Source organism: Penicillium mononematosum (assembly GCF_028829835.1).
Source record: "Penicillium mononematosum strain IBT 11891 chromosome Unknown utg000003l:1.0-8172316.0:1.0-8177699.0, whole genome shotgun sequence".
NCBI lineage: Eukaryota > Fungi > Ascomycota > Eurotiomycetes > Eurotiales > Aspergillaceae > Penicillium > Penicillium mononematosum.
The window spans coordinates 2,404,371-2,420,612 of record NW_026643273.1 but is presented as its reverse complement, the minus strand read 5'-3'; the positions used below and the strand labels follow the sequence as shown (position 1 = coordinate 2,420,612).

General features: G+C 49.0%; 5 protein-coding genes across 5 annotated transcripts; all 5 read left to right on the top strand.

Moving 5' to 3' along the window:
* Positions 1–510: 510 nt before the first annotated feature.
* Positions 511–1,759, top strand: N7519_005865 (transposase; the record flags this gene model as incomplete). Its single annotated transcript, XM_057292641.1, has 2 exons — positions 511–564; positions 620–1,759. The coding sequence occupies 2 exons, from the start codon at positions 511–513 to the stop codon at positions 1,757–1,759; spliced, it is 1,194 nt and encodes a 397-aa protein (XP_057147452.1).
* Positions 1,760–3,055: 1,296 nt separating this feature from the next.
* pkcA (protein kinase c) lies at positions 3,056–7,222 on the top strand (the record flags this gene model as incomplete). Its single annotated transcript, XM_057292640.1, has 7 exons — positions 3,056–3,452; positions 3,547–3,813; positions 3,881–4,468; positions 4,528–4,923; positions 4,986–5,417; positions 5,470–5,627; positions 6,834–7,222. 7 exons carry the CDS (start codon positions 3,056–3,058, stop codon positions 6,909–6,911), a joined length of 2,316 nt encoding a protein of 771 aa, XP_057147451.1. The 3' UTR covers positions 6,912–7,222.
* Positions 7,223–8,057: 835 nt separating this feature from the next.
* On the top strand, positions 8,058–10,139 carry N7519_005863 (uncharacterized protein; the record flags this gene model as incomplete). Its single annotated transcript, XM_057292639.1, has 5 exons — positions 8,058–8,106; positions 8,158–8,471; positions 8,540–8,626; positions 8,708–8,776; positions 8,880–10,139. The coding sequence occupies 5 exons, from the start codon at positions 8,058–8,060 to the stop codon at positions 10,137–10,139; spliced, it is 1,779 nt and encodes a 592-aa protein (XP_057147450.1).
* Positions 10,140–10,609: 470 nt separating this feature from the next.
* Positions 10,610–12,096, top strand: N7519_005862 (MATE family efflux transporter; the record flags this gene model as incomplete). Its single annotated transcript, XM_057292638.1, has 3 exons — positions 10,610–11,236; positions 11,295–11,526; positions 11,579–12,096. 3 exons carry the CDS (start codon positions 10,610–10,612, stop codon positions 12,094–12,096), a joined length of 1,377 nt encoding a protein of 458 aa, XP_057147449.1.
* Positions 12,097–12,331: 235 nt separating this feature from the next.
* Positions 12,332–16,231, top strand: N7519_005861 (tubulin-specific chaperone D; the record flags this gene model as incomplete). Its single annotated transcript, XM_057292637.1, has 6 exons — positions 12,332–12,502; positions 12,571–15,073; positions 15,132–15,414; positions 15,468–15,812; positions 15,881–16,045; positions 16,105–16,231. The coding sequence occupies 6 exons, from the start codon at positions 12,332–12,334 to the stop codon at positions 16,229–16,231; spliced, it is 3,594 nt and encodes a 1,197-aa protein (XP_057147448.1).
* Positions 16,232–16,242: the final 11 nt, after the last annotated feature.

Below are 16,242 nucleotides of genomic sequence, written 5' to 3'. Positions count from 1 at the left end.
GAGCATCCATAGATTCATACTTCAACGACGCCCCGGATGGCCCAGGTGAATAGGAAAGGCTTATTCAGCATCCTCATGGGCCGAAGATCCATGGATGCTACCTCAGTACCTAGGTAGGCCATATATTATGAATCGAAATGTATCATTTCGCCTGCATAACTTTGAGCACCTTCCAGGGTTCATTCTAGATCGTCCAATTATTAATATTACGCTGTCCGGCAAAGAACCAATCCACTTATCGACTCAGCCCCATCAAGTGTGTTGTGTATGACGATATCTAGCAAAGAATCCAAGATGAAGCTCATTGTGCTGGACCGGAGACAGACCCCATCGAAACCCATATAGCTTGGCAAACACTGCAAATATAGGAAGAATCATGACTACATATTTTGTGTGGTTCTTGGAATCTTTAGTATTCTCCTTACACAGGGAACTTCGAATTTATGTTAATTAGCCTCAATTTTGAATTCAACACTCTGGTCTTTAATATACAGCATACATAACTGCATAATGACAATTGTGCCAAGCCCACTAACACCCAGGCTTGGCACGGTTACGCGCGTTGTTGTTTATCACGTTCACGATCCACATCTTTGTATTATACAAACATCATGCCCAGGGGTTCCAATTCGACCAATGGAAGACATCTGCCCCTACCCGGTCGTTGAATGAGCCAAATATCGCCGCATTGGAACGAGAGATTGCCGCACCTAATGATCAAGTGCAACACCAACTGAACAGCCCTGCGGCTCATCCGGCTCGTGTAGCTCCCAATACACTTGATGGAGCACAGGAGAACACATTGATTCAGTGGATTCAGCAAGTGAAGGAGCTATTCTCTCTTCCTATGCGACCCCTCATCGTGACAAGTGCGACCCAAATTCTCAACGGCGATGGAAATGGCGATGGGAACGACGCCACTATCAGCAATGCATGGGTTGATCGCTTCATCAAACGCCTACCAGATGATCTAAAGCCATCTAAAGTACGATCGGTCAAGAAGAAACGTATCGATGCGTCAGATCAAGAGACTTTGGAGCATTGGTATGGACGCCTGGAGGCTGTGATTGCCGAGGTATCTCCAGAGAATATCTACAACTTCGATGACACCATCTTCCAAATTGGCGAGGGAAAGAAACCTCAAATGGTCGTCACCAGGAGAGACTTCGCCCCTTATGAAACTAGAACCTACTGTGAATGGATAACCACGATCGAATGTATTTCCGCCAACGGGTGGGCAGCCGATCCATTTACCATTGTTCAAGGCGACTACTATCTCGACGATTGGTTTACCTGCGAAGGAACTCCCAATGAAGCTGTATTCATGACGAACCCGAGCGGCCGAGTTGACGAGCAGGCTGCATGCGAGTGGATCAAGTTTTTCCATCGCCAGACCAAAGATCGCACTGCAGACGACCAGCCTCGGCTTCTACTCTTCAGCGGCCAACCTCAATATCTGGGTTTCAGGTTCCTCCAATTTTGCGAGCAACACAAGATCATTCCCTTCAGCTTTCCACCCAATATAGGACATCTTATGCAGCCTTTTGATGGCACACCTTTCAAACGTTACAAGCAGTATTGGAGATCTCAAGGCATCATTTTAAGCATGATTGACGATGCTGATGAAGAAAAAACTGCTTTCTTCAATGGCCTCCCTTCTATCCGTCAGAAATCATTCAAATCTCAGGTTATCACGAACGCATTTGCCGACAGAGGCATTGTGCCATTTGATCCGTCCAAGATAGGTCAACCACTTTGAGAGCTCGCCCCGTGGCGGCAAGTGGCAGCATGACGGATGACTAAATTTCACCCCAAGGGAGAATTCAATGTGTAAACCATCCCACTAGGTATTGAGATTATTGAGATCGGGAGAAACTAAAGGCACAATGCGGGCTTCGCAGACATAACCCTACTAAAGATATATAGCTAGCGTTGTTTGATCGACGTTAGCAATCAGTACTGATCGTCATATATGGGAAACTAGCGAGCTGACTCTGTATAGCTATGCAGCCCTGGGGATAGTGTACATTTGTCTGGGATTGCTACAAAAGGTCCATGTGAGGGACAGTCGTTCCTCTCATTGGACCAACAAATGTATGTCGTATAAATTAGGCTGAATCTGCACCATAATGGTAAATGTAGGATTACCTACTCAATTTGGAGCCTAGGCCTTGCAGTGTATTTACCGTATCTTCATCTATTGGCTGTGAAACTAGTGACATCACCAGTTTCAGCCGAAGAGATTGAAAGATGACCAAGTCATCAGATACGAAGACCTCCGGAGTGCATTAAAAGCAACGAGGATTCCTATTATCCCTCAATGTATGCAGTAAGGGGTATGTGGCACGATCTCTGTGCCCGATGAGAAATTCCTGACAAAGCGGTGACAATTGCAATCTTTTACTCGTACAATATTGTACAATGAAAGTGCCAAGTGCCGATCACTCTTGTCAAAGGGTTCGGAAATATGAGGCGTGTCCTGCTATACGATGTAGTGTCTGTCTGTAGATACTTACTCTGTATATGTATGTAAGAGTACGCCTGATTTGGGCAATCCATAAGCAGCTATCGTGCATAGAAATAGATATCAATAGAACACATATATCTAGAAAGATTCACATGAAGACTCTGTTAATACTTTCAATACTGTCAATACTTGTGGTCTCACACGACTTTTCGCCACTTCCTTATCGGAGGTGCGTGGTTGTACTGACTTCCCCAGTAACTTCCACCTGGGTGACTTCCCTGGATCTAACCTTGGAATCGATCGGGTAAAATTAGAAGATTCTCTTTCTTCTTACCTCTGCCAATTTTCATACTTTCTTCTGCTTTTTCCTGGGTTCTATCAATCCAATTTCGGCTGTGAATCGACTGGGCGATCATTGCGGGCAGTCTGTCTCACATTTTCCGAAGTGGCATTACCCGCGCCCGTTGCGCCCCTTGTCAACAACAGCCCCGCGAATCCTCTCCCACCAACAATCCACCTTGACCTGGCGCAAGCGCACCCTTGAATTTTGAGCCAGCCTTGCTCTTTGCCCTCGTCACACCTGCCATCATGGATGGGGACGAGCTAATCGCCTCGGTCTTCCGCAAGATCGAGCGGGAGAAGGCCCTCATCACCGCTGCTAGTAACATGCGGCAGTCGACCGACAATCCCCCTCGTGCAACAGAGAGTCGATGCCAACATCCGCGATGGTCGCAAGAATATCGCTTACCTGGAGGAGAAAATGAGGGAATTGCAAATCCGTCAGATGAACCAGGAAGGTGGCTCACCCGGCCAGCATGGAGGCCCGGCCCCCCCCCGCCCAAAGACCACCCCGGGTACGCTGGTGAGCAAGGTGATGGCCACTACCCTCAGGGTGGCACTGGCTCGATGCCTTCCGGTGCCCCATTCTCCGATCCCCGACCTTATGCTCCGATCCCGAAGGCGAGGCCCAATTACACGAAGCTGGGTACGTTCTTGCATACCGCTCCTGCCAAACCCTATAAAAATGCTGCGCTGAGCTTAAACCGCTTGGAATGCTAACATTAATGGCCATGTCTCAGATCTGATCAAGTATGACACTCCGTACCTCGGGCCGAAGATCCAACTCATGCTGTCTCAATTGGAGTTCAAGCTGAGCGTCGAAATGCAATATAAAGCCGGTATCGAAAAGATGGTCCGCTTATACCAGGATGAGGGCGACCGGAAGAGCCGAGCGGACGCCGAGGGCCGTCGTATTGAGAGTAACCAAAAGATTCAGCTTCTAAAGCAGGCGCTGAAGCGATACGAGGATCTTCATGTTGATATTGAATCCGCCGATGCGCCAGACGGTATGAAAAAAGCATATAGCAATTTTGCCGCGGGCATAATGCGACATGGTCACTAACTGGTGTGCAGATGAGAGTCTTAGTAGTCCGAACATGCGCAAACCGCTGACTGGTCTGCTGACAATGCGCATCCATGCGGTCAAGGACGTGGACCATGCGGCTAGTTCGCGATTTTCTCGAGGACCAGAGACATACATTGTCGTTAAGGTTGAGGACACGATCAAAGCGAGAACCAAGGCCACCCGAAACGATAAATGGTTGGACGAAAGCTTTTCCATGGATATCGATAAGGCAAACGAGATCGAATTGACTGTTTATGACAAGTCGGGAGATCGCCCAGTACCAATCGGTATGCTCTGGGTGCGCATTTCTGACATCGCAGAGGAGATGCGTCGCAAGAAAATCGAGACGGAACTCAACGCGTCTGGATGGGTATCCGCAGATAAGATGGGCGAGGGCGGATCCCCTCGACATGACCATGGCGGTTCTCCTATGGGCTCTTCACATGGCCCTACCCCCGGAGGACGCCCGGGCACATCGGGGCATGGTGCACATGCGCATCACGGTGGCGAGAGTACAAATGCTCCCCCGACTGTGACGATCGATTCCTGGTTTGCCCTGGAACCGGTTGGCCGAGTCCAGCTTCAAATGAGCTTCGGTAAGACTAACTTGCCTTAACCTCACAAAAAGCAGCCCCAGTGTACTAACTGGATATAGCCAAACAATTGAAGGATCGCCGTCCCTTTGACATTGGTCTTAACCGTCAAGGTGCCGTGCGCCAAAAGAAGGAGGAGGTTCATGAGAAGCAGGGCCACAAGTTCGTCACCCAGCAGTTTTACAACATTATGCGCTGTGCACTGTGTGGAGAATTCCTCAAGTATGCTGCCGGCATGCAATGTGCGGATTGCAAGTACACCTGCCACCGCAAGTGTTACCCCAAGGTTGTCACCAAGTGTATCAGCAAAGCCAACTACGAGACCGATCCGGACGAAGAGAAGATCAATCACCGCATTCCTCACCGATTCGAAGGATTTTCCAACATCTCCGCGAACTGGTGTTGCCACTGCGGCTATCTGCTTCCTTTTGGACGCAAAAATGCCAAGCGCTGCTCTGGTAGGCAATAATACTGACATCGCAGCTTCTTTCTAGTCCATACTTACTGACCTTTTCTATAGAATGTAGTCTCACGTGTCACGCTCACTGCACTCACCTTGTGCCCGATTTCTGTGGAATGACAATGGAAGCCGCCAACCAAATTCTCGAGACATTGATTCGTACCAAGCATCACAACAAATCTGCCTCTGTTAGTTCTGGCCTCAGCAACCGTACCCTTCGAGCAGGCGGTCCGCCGCAGCCCGCTCAAGACAACGCTGCTCTCTCCTACCCCCAGAAGCCGATGGAAGGACCCTACGGGGTTATTCCTAGACAACCCTCCGCAGAAGCGGTAAGCGCTGCCACTAACTCCTTCATGACCCCACAGTCACCAACTGCTGCTGCACAGGCCGCACAGCGCCAACAGATACCACCGAAGTCGCCCACTGGACCTGCCGCCGCCGCTGCCGCCGCTGCCGCAGCTACTGGGCTACGTAGCCCCCAGCAACCCCCAAGTATGCAATTTCTGATCATGCGTTGAAAACTCGTATACTAATCAAATCTTAGCTGAAATGGGCCGTCCTATGCTGCCACCCCAGGGAGCCCCGCAGCCTCAACACGCCCCTTATGACCCATCCCTTTATGCCAATTTCCCGCAGCAGCCACCACCCCAGGCTATGCAGAAGGTACAGCCTTCACCTTATCCAATGGCCCCGCCTTCGCAGGTCATGCAGCAACAGATGCCCCAACAACAGCAAGTTGCACCCCCCTATCAAGGACGATGCTGCAGTGCAGGCAAAGACTCGCATTGGTTTGGATCACTTTAATTTCCTTGCTGTTCTCGGAAAAGGTAATTTCGGAAAGGTCATGCTAGCTGAAACAAAGAGCTCCCGCAAGTTGTATGCCATCAAGGTGTTGAAGAAGGAATTCATTATCGAGAACGATGAAGTGGAGAGCACCAAGTCCGAGAAGCGTGTTTTCCTGATCGCAAACAAGGAACGTCACCCCTTCCTTCTCAACTTGCATGCTTGTTTCCAAACTGAAACTCGTGTCTATTTCGTCATGGAGTATATCAGTGGTGGTGATCTCATGCTGCACATTCAGCGTGGCCAGTTCGGCCTCAAGAGAGCACAGTAAGTCCCATGCTTGGTCTTTGCCCTGTTTTGGGGGTTATAAATGCTCACATTTCTTAGGTTCTATGCAGCCGAGGTCTGCTTGGCACTCAAGTACTTCCACGAGAACGGTGTCATTTACCGTGACTTGAAGCTCGATAACATTCTGCTGACGCTGGATGGTCACATCAAAATTGCTGATTATGGTCTTTGCAAGGAGAACATGTGGTATGGTGGTACAACTAGCACATTCTGCGGTACTCCTGAATTCATGGGCCCAGAAGTAAGTGGGATCAAGTTCATTGTTTTTTTCTTGGTGTATTGATGAGCTAACTTGTGTTGTAGATTTTGCTGGACAAGAAGTATGGACGGGCTGTGGATTGGTGGGCGTTCGGTGTTCTCATCTACCAGATGCTTTTGCAACAGTCTCCATTCCGTGGTGAAGATGAGGATGAAATCTACGATGCCATTCTTGCTGACGAGCCTCTCTACCCCATTCATATGCCTCGAGACTCCGTGTCGATTCTCCAGAAGCTGTTGACTCGTGAGCCCGAGTTGCGTCTGGGCTCCGGTCCCACCGATGCCCAAGAAGTGATGTCTCATGCGTTCTTCCGCAACATCAACTGGGATGATATCTACCACAAGCGGGTTCCCCTCCATTCATCCCCACAATCAGCAGTCCTACCGACACCAGCAACTTCGACCAGGAATTTACCAGTGTGACTCCTGTCCTAACGCCTGTACAATCTGGTAAGATATTCTTTTGGAATTCTTTTGTGCTTTCTGGAAGATGAACTGTAACTAACCTATCCTTTTTAGTGCTTTCGCAAGCCATGCAGGAAGAATTCCGAGGATTCTCTTATACTGCTGACTTTGCTTGATTTCACCGATGTGTGATCGGGATAATTATTGCTTGCTTGGACACCTGTCACGAGTTGTTAACGAGGGTGCCAATTCGGTTCATAGGCGGTTCAATGCCGACACGTCCGGTTTCTTCAGAGCGCCGCGGGTCTCCCGCCCTTTCCAGCACTTCTTGATCTTCAAATTGCTTCAACATACCCAATCGCAGTTTCGTTTTAAGTGCCGGTGTGGACCGGACCTCATGACATGCTTCGACCGCCGGATATCATGGTTAATGAAACCTCCAGGTTGCTTTTGCTTTCTCGATTTCTTTGTGTGCTTATCTAAATTGCTTGCTCTATTTTTTCACTTTCAAGTTCTTTCTTTCTGTCTAAGTTTACTTCCGACTGGTCGGGTTTATGACTCTATTCTATGTCGGGCATTTGATGTCCAAAAAAATGGAGAAGGGACGAGTTCCCATATGGGAATTGCGTGGCGTGGTTTCGAGAGAGTGTGTGTGTGATGAGAAATGACGAAGTTTGGAGATCTATGAAGATAGCGTAGGTTTCCTTCAGGGACTCTTGCGCGTTATGGCCCGGTATTATGTTCTAGCGGTTCGTGGTATGGAGAGGAGATACAAATACGAACTAATCTATCTCATCTGTCTACATGAATGTTGTAGTTGGATCGTGGTCTTATATGTACTTGGGCACATATAGATGCACACGTGTATATCAGATCTGGGATGCGACTGCCCTTTCCCTTTTCAGATCGAGGGTTGCCCTAGGTACCTCGTTCCTTCCCAAATAGGAAGCCAAACTCGTGTGCCTTCCTCTTTTGCGCCTTCCTCTCTTGCAGAAACGCGTACACGTTTCTTTTGTTTACTTTTTGTCCTCTTCCTCTTCTCTTCTTCTATCCTCTTCCAATTTACCACACCTTGTTACTGTTCACCCAGCCTCTTTTCTTTGTTCCAGAAATAGATCAAGCTACCGAGGTCTATTCCAAAGATGCTGCCAAAAGCTAAAGGCCTGCTTCGTCGAGGCTTTCGGGCCTTCAGTAGCCACACTAAGCCCGGGCTTTGAGCAACAAAGAGAACCTGCCTTCGGGAAACAAAGAATCCTCGCCCTCGGGCAACAAAGAACACACCCCTCACTCCACTCCAAAGGTGAACCAACCGCCCTCGAGCTCCAACCCCATCAAGAGATGGCTCGAGAACGTGTCTCCCCCCGTCTATGGGTCTCTCATCAACAAGGTGCGACCAAGAGTTCGATAATATCGACTTTCACATCAACTTCTCTGACAGCTCAGAACTGGGACCCCCTCCAGCCTGGTTCAACGAGACCTGGCACAACGATCCCGAGATTCGACGCTTCCTGTGTGAGGACGAGGTTCCTCACGACCAAGTGCATTCAGCATTTCGCGCAACTCACCACACCCCCGCTACCAACCCGACACTACCATCAACCCACATCCTTCCCCCTCTCCTGTTACCCCGGGGTCCTGCCACAACCGGCGGTTACAGCTCCTTCCCTCAACCATCTCGAGGAGCCGGCACGCTCCCCATCGCTAAACACCATGCCCGACACAATTGTTCACTTCAATGAAAAGGGCCAGGTTGTAAGATTGCCTTCATCGCAACTTAACATATCACTTTGATTTCTACATTTTACTGACTTACATACCAGGTGACCTCAGCCCAAAAGCCGGCAATCTCCCCATCGCTGAACACTATTCCTGACACAGTTGTTCAGTTCAATGAAAAGGGCCAGGTTGTAAGTTTGTCTTTATCGTACATATCATATTGACCTCAGTTAATCTCTCACCCACTTACATCGTACTGACTTACATACCAGGTGACCTCAGCCGCAAAGTTGACAAGCTCCCCATCGCTGAACACCATTCCTGACACAGTTGTTCAGGTTGTAAGTTTTGTCTTTATCGCAACTTATCATATCACCTTGACCTCAGTTACCTCTCACTCCAGTCCTCTACCCATTTACATTATTTTACTGACTTGCATACCAGGTGACCTCAGCCCAAAAGCGAGCTTTCTTCCCTGATGGCACGGGGCCTCAGCGCCCGGCTAAGCGAGCTAAACTCGAGCCAGAGGGCTCTGCAACAAAACGCAAGCGGCCAGAGGACACCAACGAGGACGACGAATGGGACTCTGATCCACCCACCTCGCCTGAATATAGGATTTCCAGTGCAAGTGATGATGATGATAGCGACACCAGCGGTTCTCCTTCCTCGCCATGGGTGAAGCGAGTAAAGGGGACTGCTTTGCATCCCTCGGTCAAGAACGGCCGCTCACTTAAGCCCAAAGGCAAAAGAGCCAGAAAGAAGAAGAAGAAGACATGGGATTCGGATAGGTCAATGTCTGAGCCAAGTGACCTCGACTACGAGAGCGACGAAGAATACTTCATTCCGACAGGAGAGCGTGACGAGCTGCTCAATAATAAACTGACCCGAGAAAGGGCAAAGCGCCTACTTGATGCAGTGGAACTCCCGCAAGGCCATGACCTGTCACCAGACGTACAGCAGACTGCCCATCAACTTCTTACTCGTGGCTGCTTGCCAACCATCCATAGACACTGGGAGAAAGATTTCTCTACCCTTCCAGAGTCGCTGTTCTTTTCTGGGAAAGGTGATGAGACTCAGCGTAAGGAATCTAACTTCGTCCTTGAAAATGATAAGGGCTCCGAATTTTACGCGATCCGTGCATTTCAAGAGCTTTTAAAGATATGTGGCAATGTGAGGGATTACTGCAATATCCTTGACATCTGCCCTGGAATCTATATCAAGAAATCAATAGAGAAATACCTTCGCTGGGCATTGACCGATGCCGGTGTCAGAGTCCAGCCGGACACACCTCCTGTGCACGTCATCTATTGCAAACATCAGGACGAAGAGCCAAAAGAAGCCTTTAGCAAAGTTGCCAAAGCATTGGAGAGCCTATTGAATACCTGGCAGGGCCAACTCGCTGCCCCCCATGACGGCGAAGAAGGCTGGCCGGCATTGATTGGATTCGTTCTCTGTGGACCTGTTCTTTCTGTCATCTGTCTGGACACCAATCCCCATCCGCAAACCATAACACAAGGGATCAAGTTCCTTGGCCATTTCGACCTTTCCGATTTTGATCAAGATGTCTGGAACACCCTGGCTATCGCGATCCTCGTCATGCACATCAAAAGGGCCGTGGCCAAACTCGCAAAGGCCTACGGTGACAGGTTTGTAGCCTCGCTCATTGATAATCCTGCCATGGGTTCCCCAGATCCTGATCGTTAACTTCCATAATGTTACACTCATATATATATATATATACATAAGATTCTCTTACCTGCAATCACTCTCGGGGGATTGGGGGAATTTTTGAGCCCTCATTGGCAATTTAGCGTGTGACCTTCCATGTACCATTAGTTTAGTGAATGACGTGATCTAACTCTTTTTTTCCCCCTATAGACCATGTACAATATTGTAGATGATAGGTTCAGACCAAGTATGAATGCTCATGCATGCTAGTGGAGCTCGTTTCATGCCTGAAGCAACTATTGCCAATAACAGAGTTGCTGCGACGAATGTAAGGACTGATTCGTCAAATCTCCACTTTTGTTGTTGAATATTCGTTTTCCCACTCTGTTCTTCGATGATATTCGAACCATCCCTTTATTTCGATGGACTCGATCTAAAGAATAATAGAGTGTGTTGTTGGGAATCCGGAAAGCTCCTAGCGCCCTAAGAAAAAGAAACCTTCCACGATGATCAACGACGACCATCGGGCCACAGAATCATCCCCTTTGCTGCGCGACATCGACACCGAAGCAGCAATCAATTCCAAGAAGTCAGGATGGCGACAAGAATTAGCAATTATCTCGCAATACTCGGGCCCTCTCATGATATCACTCCTGCTTCAACATGCATTAACCGGTTCTAGCATCTTCATGGTGGGCCATCTGGGGAAACGAGAAATCGGGGCCGTGAGCTTGGCCAACATGACTGCCCAGATCACTGGATATTTTGTCTTCCAAGGCCTAGCAACATGTCTGGATACTTTATGTCCTCAAGCGTATGGCTCAGGGAATTTGACCTTGGTCGGGCTTCACGTTCAACGACTGACGCTTTTCATGCTTGTCCTCACAATCCCAATTGGAGCTATATGGTGGAATGCGGATCAAATCTTTCTCCTTATTCTACCATCTGAAGCCCAGGAGACGGCTCTTCTCGCAGGGCTATATCTGAAAATTGCCATCGCGGGCGCTCCCGGCTATGCTTGCTTTGAGTCCGGAAAACGATTTTTCCAGGCACAGGGACTATTCAGTGCTAGCCTGGTAGTTCTGTTGATATGTTCTACATTGAACATTTTCATGGGATGGTTATTTGTTTGGGTACGTATTCAATCTTAGAATTCCCCCGAGCCATTCACTGATATCCCTTATTTTCCAGAGACTGCAATGGGGCTTCATCGGTGCGCCTATCGCTGTCGCGGTCGCAAACAGTCTTCTGCCCATCTTTCTGGCATGCTACGTCATCTTCATCAAGGGCTCCGAATGCTGGCACCCCATTTCTGCCGAGATGTGGCGCGGCTGGGGGCCAATGTTGCAGCTTGCCATCCCAAGTTGGCTAATGATCGAAGCGGAAGTCCTCGCATGGGAATTCATGACCCTGATGTCCTCCCGTCTCAGGTGCAACTGAGCTTGCAGCCCAGGCTGCTATGTCTACACTTTCAGACTTCGCATTCCAAATTTCATTTTCCGTCGCTGTTGCTGGTGGCACGCACATGGCCTATCTGATCGGATCGGGCTTCCTCCAGCGTGCGGCAACAGCAGCCAAGGTTATGGTTTTTGCTAGCTTTGGTGCTGGTGTAACAAATATGCTTGTGATTATTGCTCTCCGGGGAGTCATTCCGGGATTATTTAGTGACATCGGCGAGGTCTGGCACTACATCTTCTTCTTGCTTCCATTGGGTGCCGTCCTTCAAATTCCCGACGCCATGGCCACTTCCCTCAATAGCTTGCTGCGGGCTGTGGGACGACCGGACCTGGGTAGCTATGTTCAGCTCTCGATCTACTACCTCGTGGGATTGCCCCTGGGCATTGCTTTTGCATTTGGCTTGGGATGGAGCGTTTTAGGGCTATGGTGTGGAATCCTTATCGGTCAGTCGATCATTGTTTTGATTGAGGGCTTTTATTTCTGGAAAATGGTGGACTGGGCGAAGGCATCCCGAGAAGCGGTAGAGCGGATGTGATCATGCAGAGAGCTTCTCAAGGTTGAGCGACGGGCGGGATAGCTTCAAAATCCATAAAATATATCATAGCATGCACGCCCAATATAGAATACTTTTCCTCTCTTGTCTGCTTAAGAATTCGTACGGTGAACGAAATAGTAAACTTTTATATACTTAGGCGTCACATGACCGGTCCCGCTGTTGACGCTATTCCCAACACTGCGATCTTCAAGACTGCATCACCCAGCATTCCACCATGGATGCCGCCGAGGATCGAGAAGTCAAGCTTCAACGGGCCTCTGGGGATTTGGTGTCCGAGTTTTCGGCAAAGCTGCCCTCGCTATTGTGGAGAGCCCAAACTGGAACTCCCCTCCACACCCCACGTAAATGGGCGCAGGTCACGAAAACAGAGAAGCTTGTCAGCCTTGTAAGACCACACTGCATAGAATCTCTCTCGGTTATCTTTCTGTTCTTATTTACTGATGGTATCAATAGCTTGAACCTTTTCAAGAGTGGCCTCAACTCCTAGATCCACATTTGCAGAAGTTGCTGCCTCCTTTAGTGGACGCTTTTCTAGCATATCTGATCAAATACCGCACCCAATATGGCTCTGGTTCGGCGAAGTCATCCCAGGCAGGAAACCAGTACCCCCTCCCAAGAGCCATCTGCAGGTTACTTTACACTTTCTGCAAAGTCCGTGGCGTAAAGGTGATTAGCAGATTCCTAAACAATGAGCCGAAATATCTTGATTCAATGATACGGGCCTTCATCGAATGGGATGCGGTTCGGCCGCCTAATTCTGAAGAACTGGTCGAATCTGAAACCCAGCGGCTCATCTGGGAAGAACGCTATGTGATGCTGGTCTGGCTTTCACATCTTCTGCTTGCTCCTTTCGACTTGTCTTCTTTATCGTCAGATGACATTCCGGTGCCATATGACAACCTGCAGCAGTTGACTTGGTTATCATCTGAGACTCCTATGGTTGCCAGGTCGCTTCTTTCCTTGTCGTTGCACTATATTGGTGCGTCAGGCAAAGAACGCGAGGCAGCGACAGCGCTTTTGGCACGGTTGGCTTTGCGTGGGGATATGCAAGCCCTCGGTGTGCTTACAGGTCTGACAAAGTGGGCGTTTGCTCTAATCCAGCCGACGGAGAACGTCGAATCGCCCTCTGTCTACGCTTGTATTGGGGTCCTCACATTCATTGCTCGCTTGGGTGGATCGGGCCAGGTAGAGGACTTTGCTCCCTTGATCAATTACGTCTTCCAGCAGACTCTCAGTGTATTCCAAGGGAAGTCTTCAGTATCTGCGACAATTCAGTCTTCGGCGTTGGCCAGAAAGATTGTTGTCAAGATCCTTCGCAACATCACAATCATGGCCTTATCTTTGAATGAGAGAGGTGACCCTCGCATCAATGATGATCAGTTATCGACCATATTGGAAGATGCAATCGATCATTTCTTGGTCTCCTTGGCCGACAAAGATACACCCGTGCGATTTGCCGCGAGTAAAGCACTCAGCATTATCACATTGAAATTAGACCCAGAAATGGGGACCGAGGTCATTGAAGCGGTCATTGGCTCGCTGGGAGAGAACATCCTTTTCGAAAGAAACGATGGCTCACTCGTCACGCCGTCTGAAGCGCGGAAGGTTGGCACACACACCCTTAAACGTAATCTCAGTGCAGTCGATGCCCAGCGATGGCAAGGATTAATCCTGACGCTGTCACATTTACTTTTCCGCCGGGCACCTCCTATTCACCAACTCCCCGAGATTCTCCAATCACTTGTGTCTGGTTTGGGCTTTGAGCAAAGGTCTTCTACCGGTGGCTCTGTTGGAACTGGTGTTCGAGATGCGGCATGCTTCGGTATTTGGGCCATGTCTCGAAAGTACACAATCGGAGAACTCCTGGCGCTGCAGCCCCAGGTAGTGGCTTCGCAATCTGGCCAGAAAGAGGTTGATGTTCTACAAAAGCTGGCCGTGGAGCTTATCTGTGCTGCCTGTATCGATCCATCTGGGAACATCCGACGCGGGTCATCTGCTGCGCTGCAGGAGTTGATTGGCCGTCATCCCAATACCATTGCGCAGGGCATTCCCCTGGTGCAGGCTGTGGATTATCACGCCGTTGCACGACGTTCTCGTGCACTAATTGACGTTGCTAAAGCAACAGCCTCTCTGGATCAGATTTATTGGAGTCCACTTCTGGACGCTTTGATGGGCTGGAGAGGCATCGGTTCTCCAGATGCCGAGTCCAGAAGACATGCGGCTAAGTCTATTGGAATTTTGAGTACGCAAGAGCTATTCAAATCCATGAATCTGGTCTTGGATAAATTGCTGCAAATGTTCTCCAGCATCTCTCGGAATGATGTGGAATCACGACATGGCTGTCTGTTGTCTATTGCTGCCACGGTCGATGCTTTTACTTCAGAATGGGAAGCATCGGCGGAGAAGAGAGATACCCCGGAAGCCAGGGCTGTCTCCTCTCAAGTGGCCAATATCTGGGATATCTTTGGTTCTGCATCAAGCCCTACCGATGATGACTTGACCTTCCAGACTTCACGCCCGGAATTGACGGCGGAGGCATCATCTTGCTTGATCTCCTCGCTCTCTCGGTCGACCATCACGGCAGGTCTAGCTCAACCTATAGGACCACTTCTGAACCGAACACTCCAAATTCTGTCCCTCTGTGTTTCTCGAAATGATGATATCTCGATTGAGACATCTTCAACTGCCTTGGCGCAGCTGTTTCCTCTCCTATCGCCATCAAAGCAGGAAGAAACTGTGCGTACCTGGTTCTCTCATCTCCGTAGTTCATGGAGATTGCCGACAGGTCGCGGTCAAATCCTAGCACTCGGTACGGTCTTTAAGCAACTCGGAGCACAAAGTGTTGTCCAAGGAGACATCGTCACCGAAATTCTTCGTTACACCGGGAAGGAAGAGCTCATCGAGAAACGAGTCGCTGCTGTAAAGTGCTTGGCCACCAGTGTCTTGCCCTATATGGGTATGTCGAATATAATTTGTTTAGTAGCTGGTATTAGCATGGGCTAACAAAATACTAGCTACCACCGATACGATCGCGAGCAACTTCGTCGAATTCTTGAATGATTACACAACTGACAGACGAGGCGATATTGGATCTCTTATTCGAATCGAGGCAATCCAAGCAGTCCCCATCTTGCTTCAAAGACAATTGGACTCAACATCACGCTCGCCATTAATTCAAAACTTGGTCGGGTGTCTTTGCCGTCTTGCATGCGAAAAGCTCGACAAGGTTAGACTACAGGCATGGCTTTCTCTACAAGTCTTCTGGGAATCAGCAGAGGATCTACCTCCAATCGAAAAGTAATCAATTACCACTAAAGCAACCCGTTTATGACAGATGCTAACAAAAACAGGAAATTCGAACACTTCAGTCATGTTTCGTCACAAGAGTACTTCGCTCAGATACTTACTCTGCAGGATATTGGCTGGCTTCGTCTTCCCTTGTTACAAGGACTTGCTACCTCTGCTATCTCGGGAGCAGAAGGCCTCGTCCGAGCATCTCGCTCAGCTCTGACTCAATTCCTCAATTCCCAAGCCCAACGCCGACGCCAGGAGATATTGATGGTCTTCTTGCAGGATCTTTCCACAGTGCTAGGTGACAACCTTCAAGATGACCGTTTTGCCATTCCTGCAGTCGAGTTTGTTGCATTTTTAATTGACAGTTACGTTCCTGTTATCCCGGAAGCCTCAGATCCAAGGTTTGTGAACTCGTGTCTTCTACTGCCCATATATGTACATCATCCCCTGACAATTTCTTTCTCTTTAGTTTCCGAAAATTGTTCACGCTAGTCCAGAAAGCACACTTCAGATCTGCAAATATAGCTCGATTGGAAGCTGCAGTCAAGGTCTATGCTGCATTATCGAGGGTTGACTCGTTACGGGCGGGCGTTTTGAAGAAGATGACCGGGTTGCTTTTGCATCCTTTCCCCAGGTATGTTAGACGCCAAACCCATAGATCTGCAGTACTAACAGTTTTTAGGTCCGATCAAGCGCTGCAGAATACCTGTTTGTTGTGACGGACTCTGATATTGCCAAGTACGAAGACTGGTCTGCATCGCCTAAACAGCTGAAGCCCCAGGTGGATAATTTGAAGGTCACTCTTTCTCTGGAAGGCTAGATAGCAGCTCG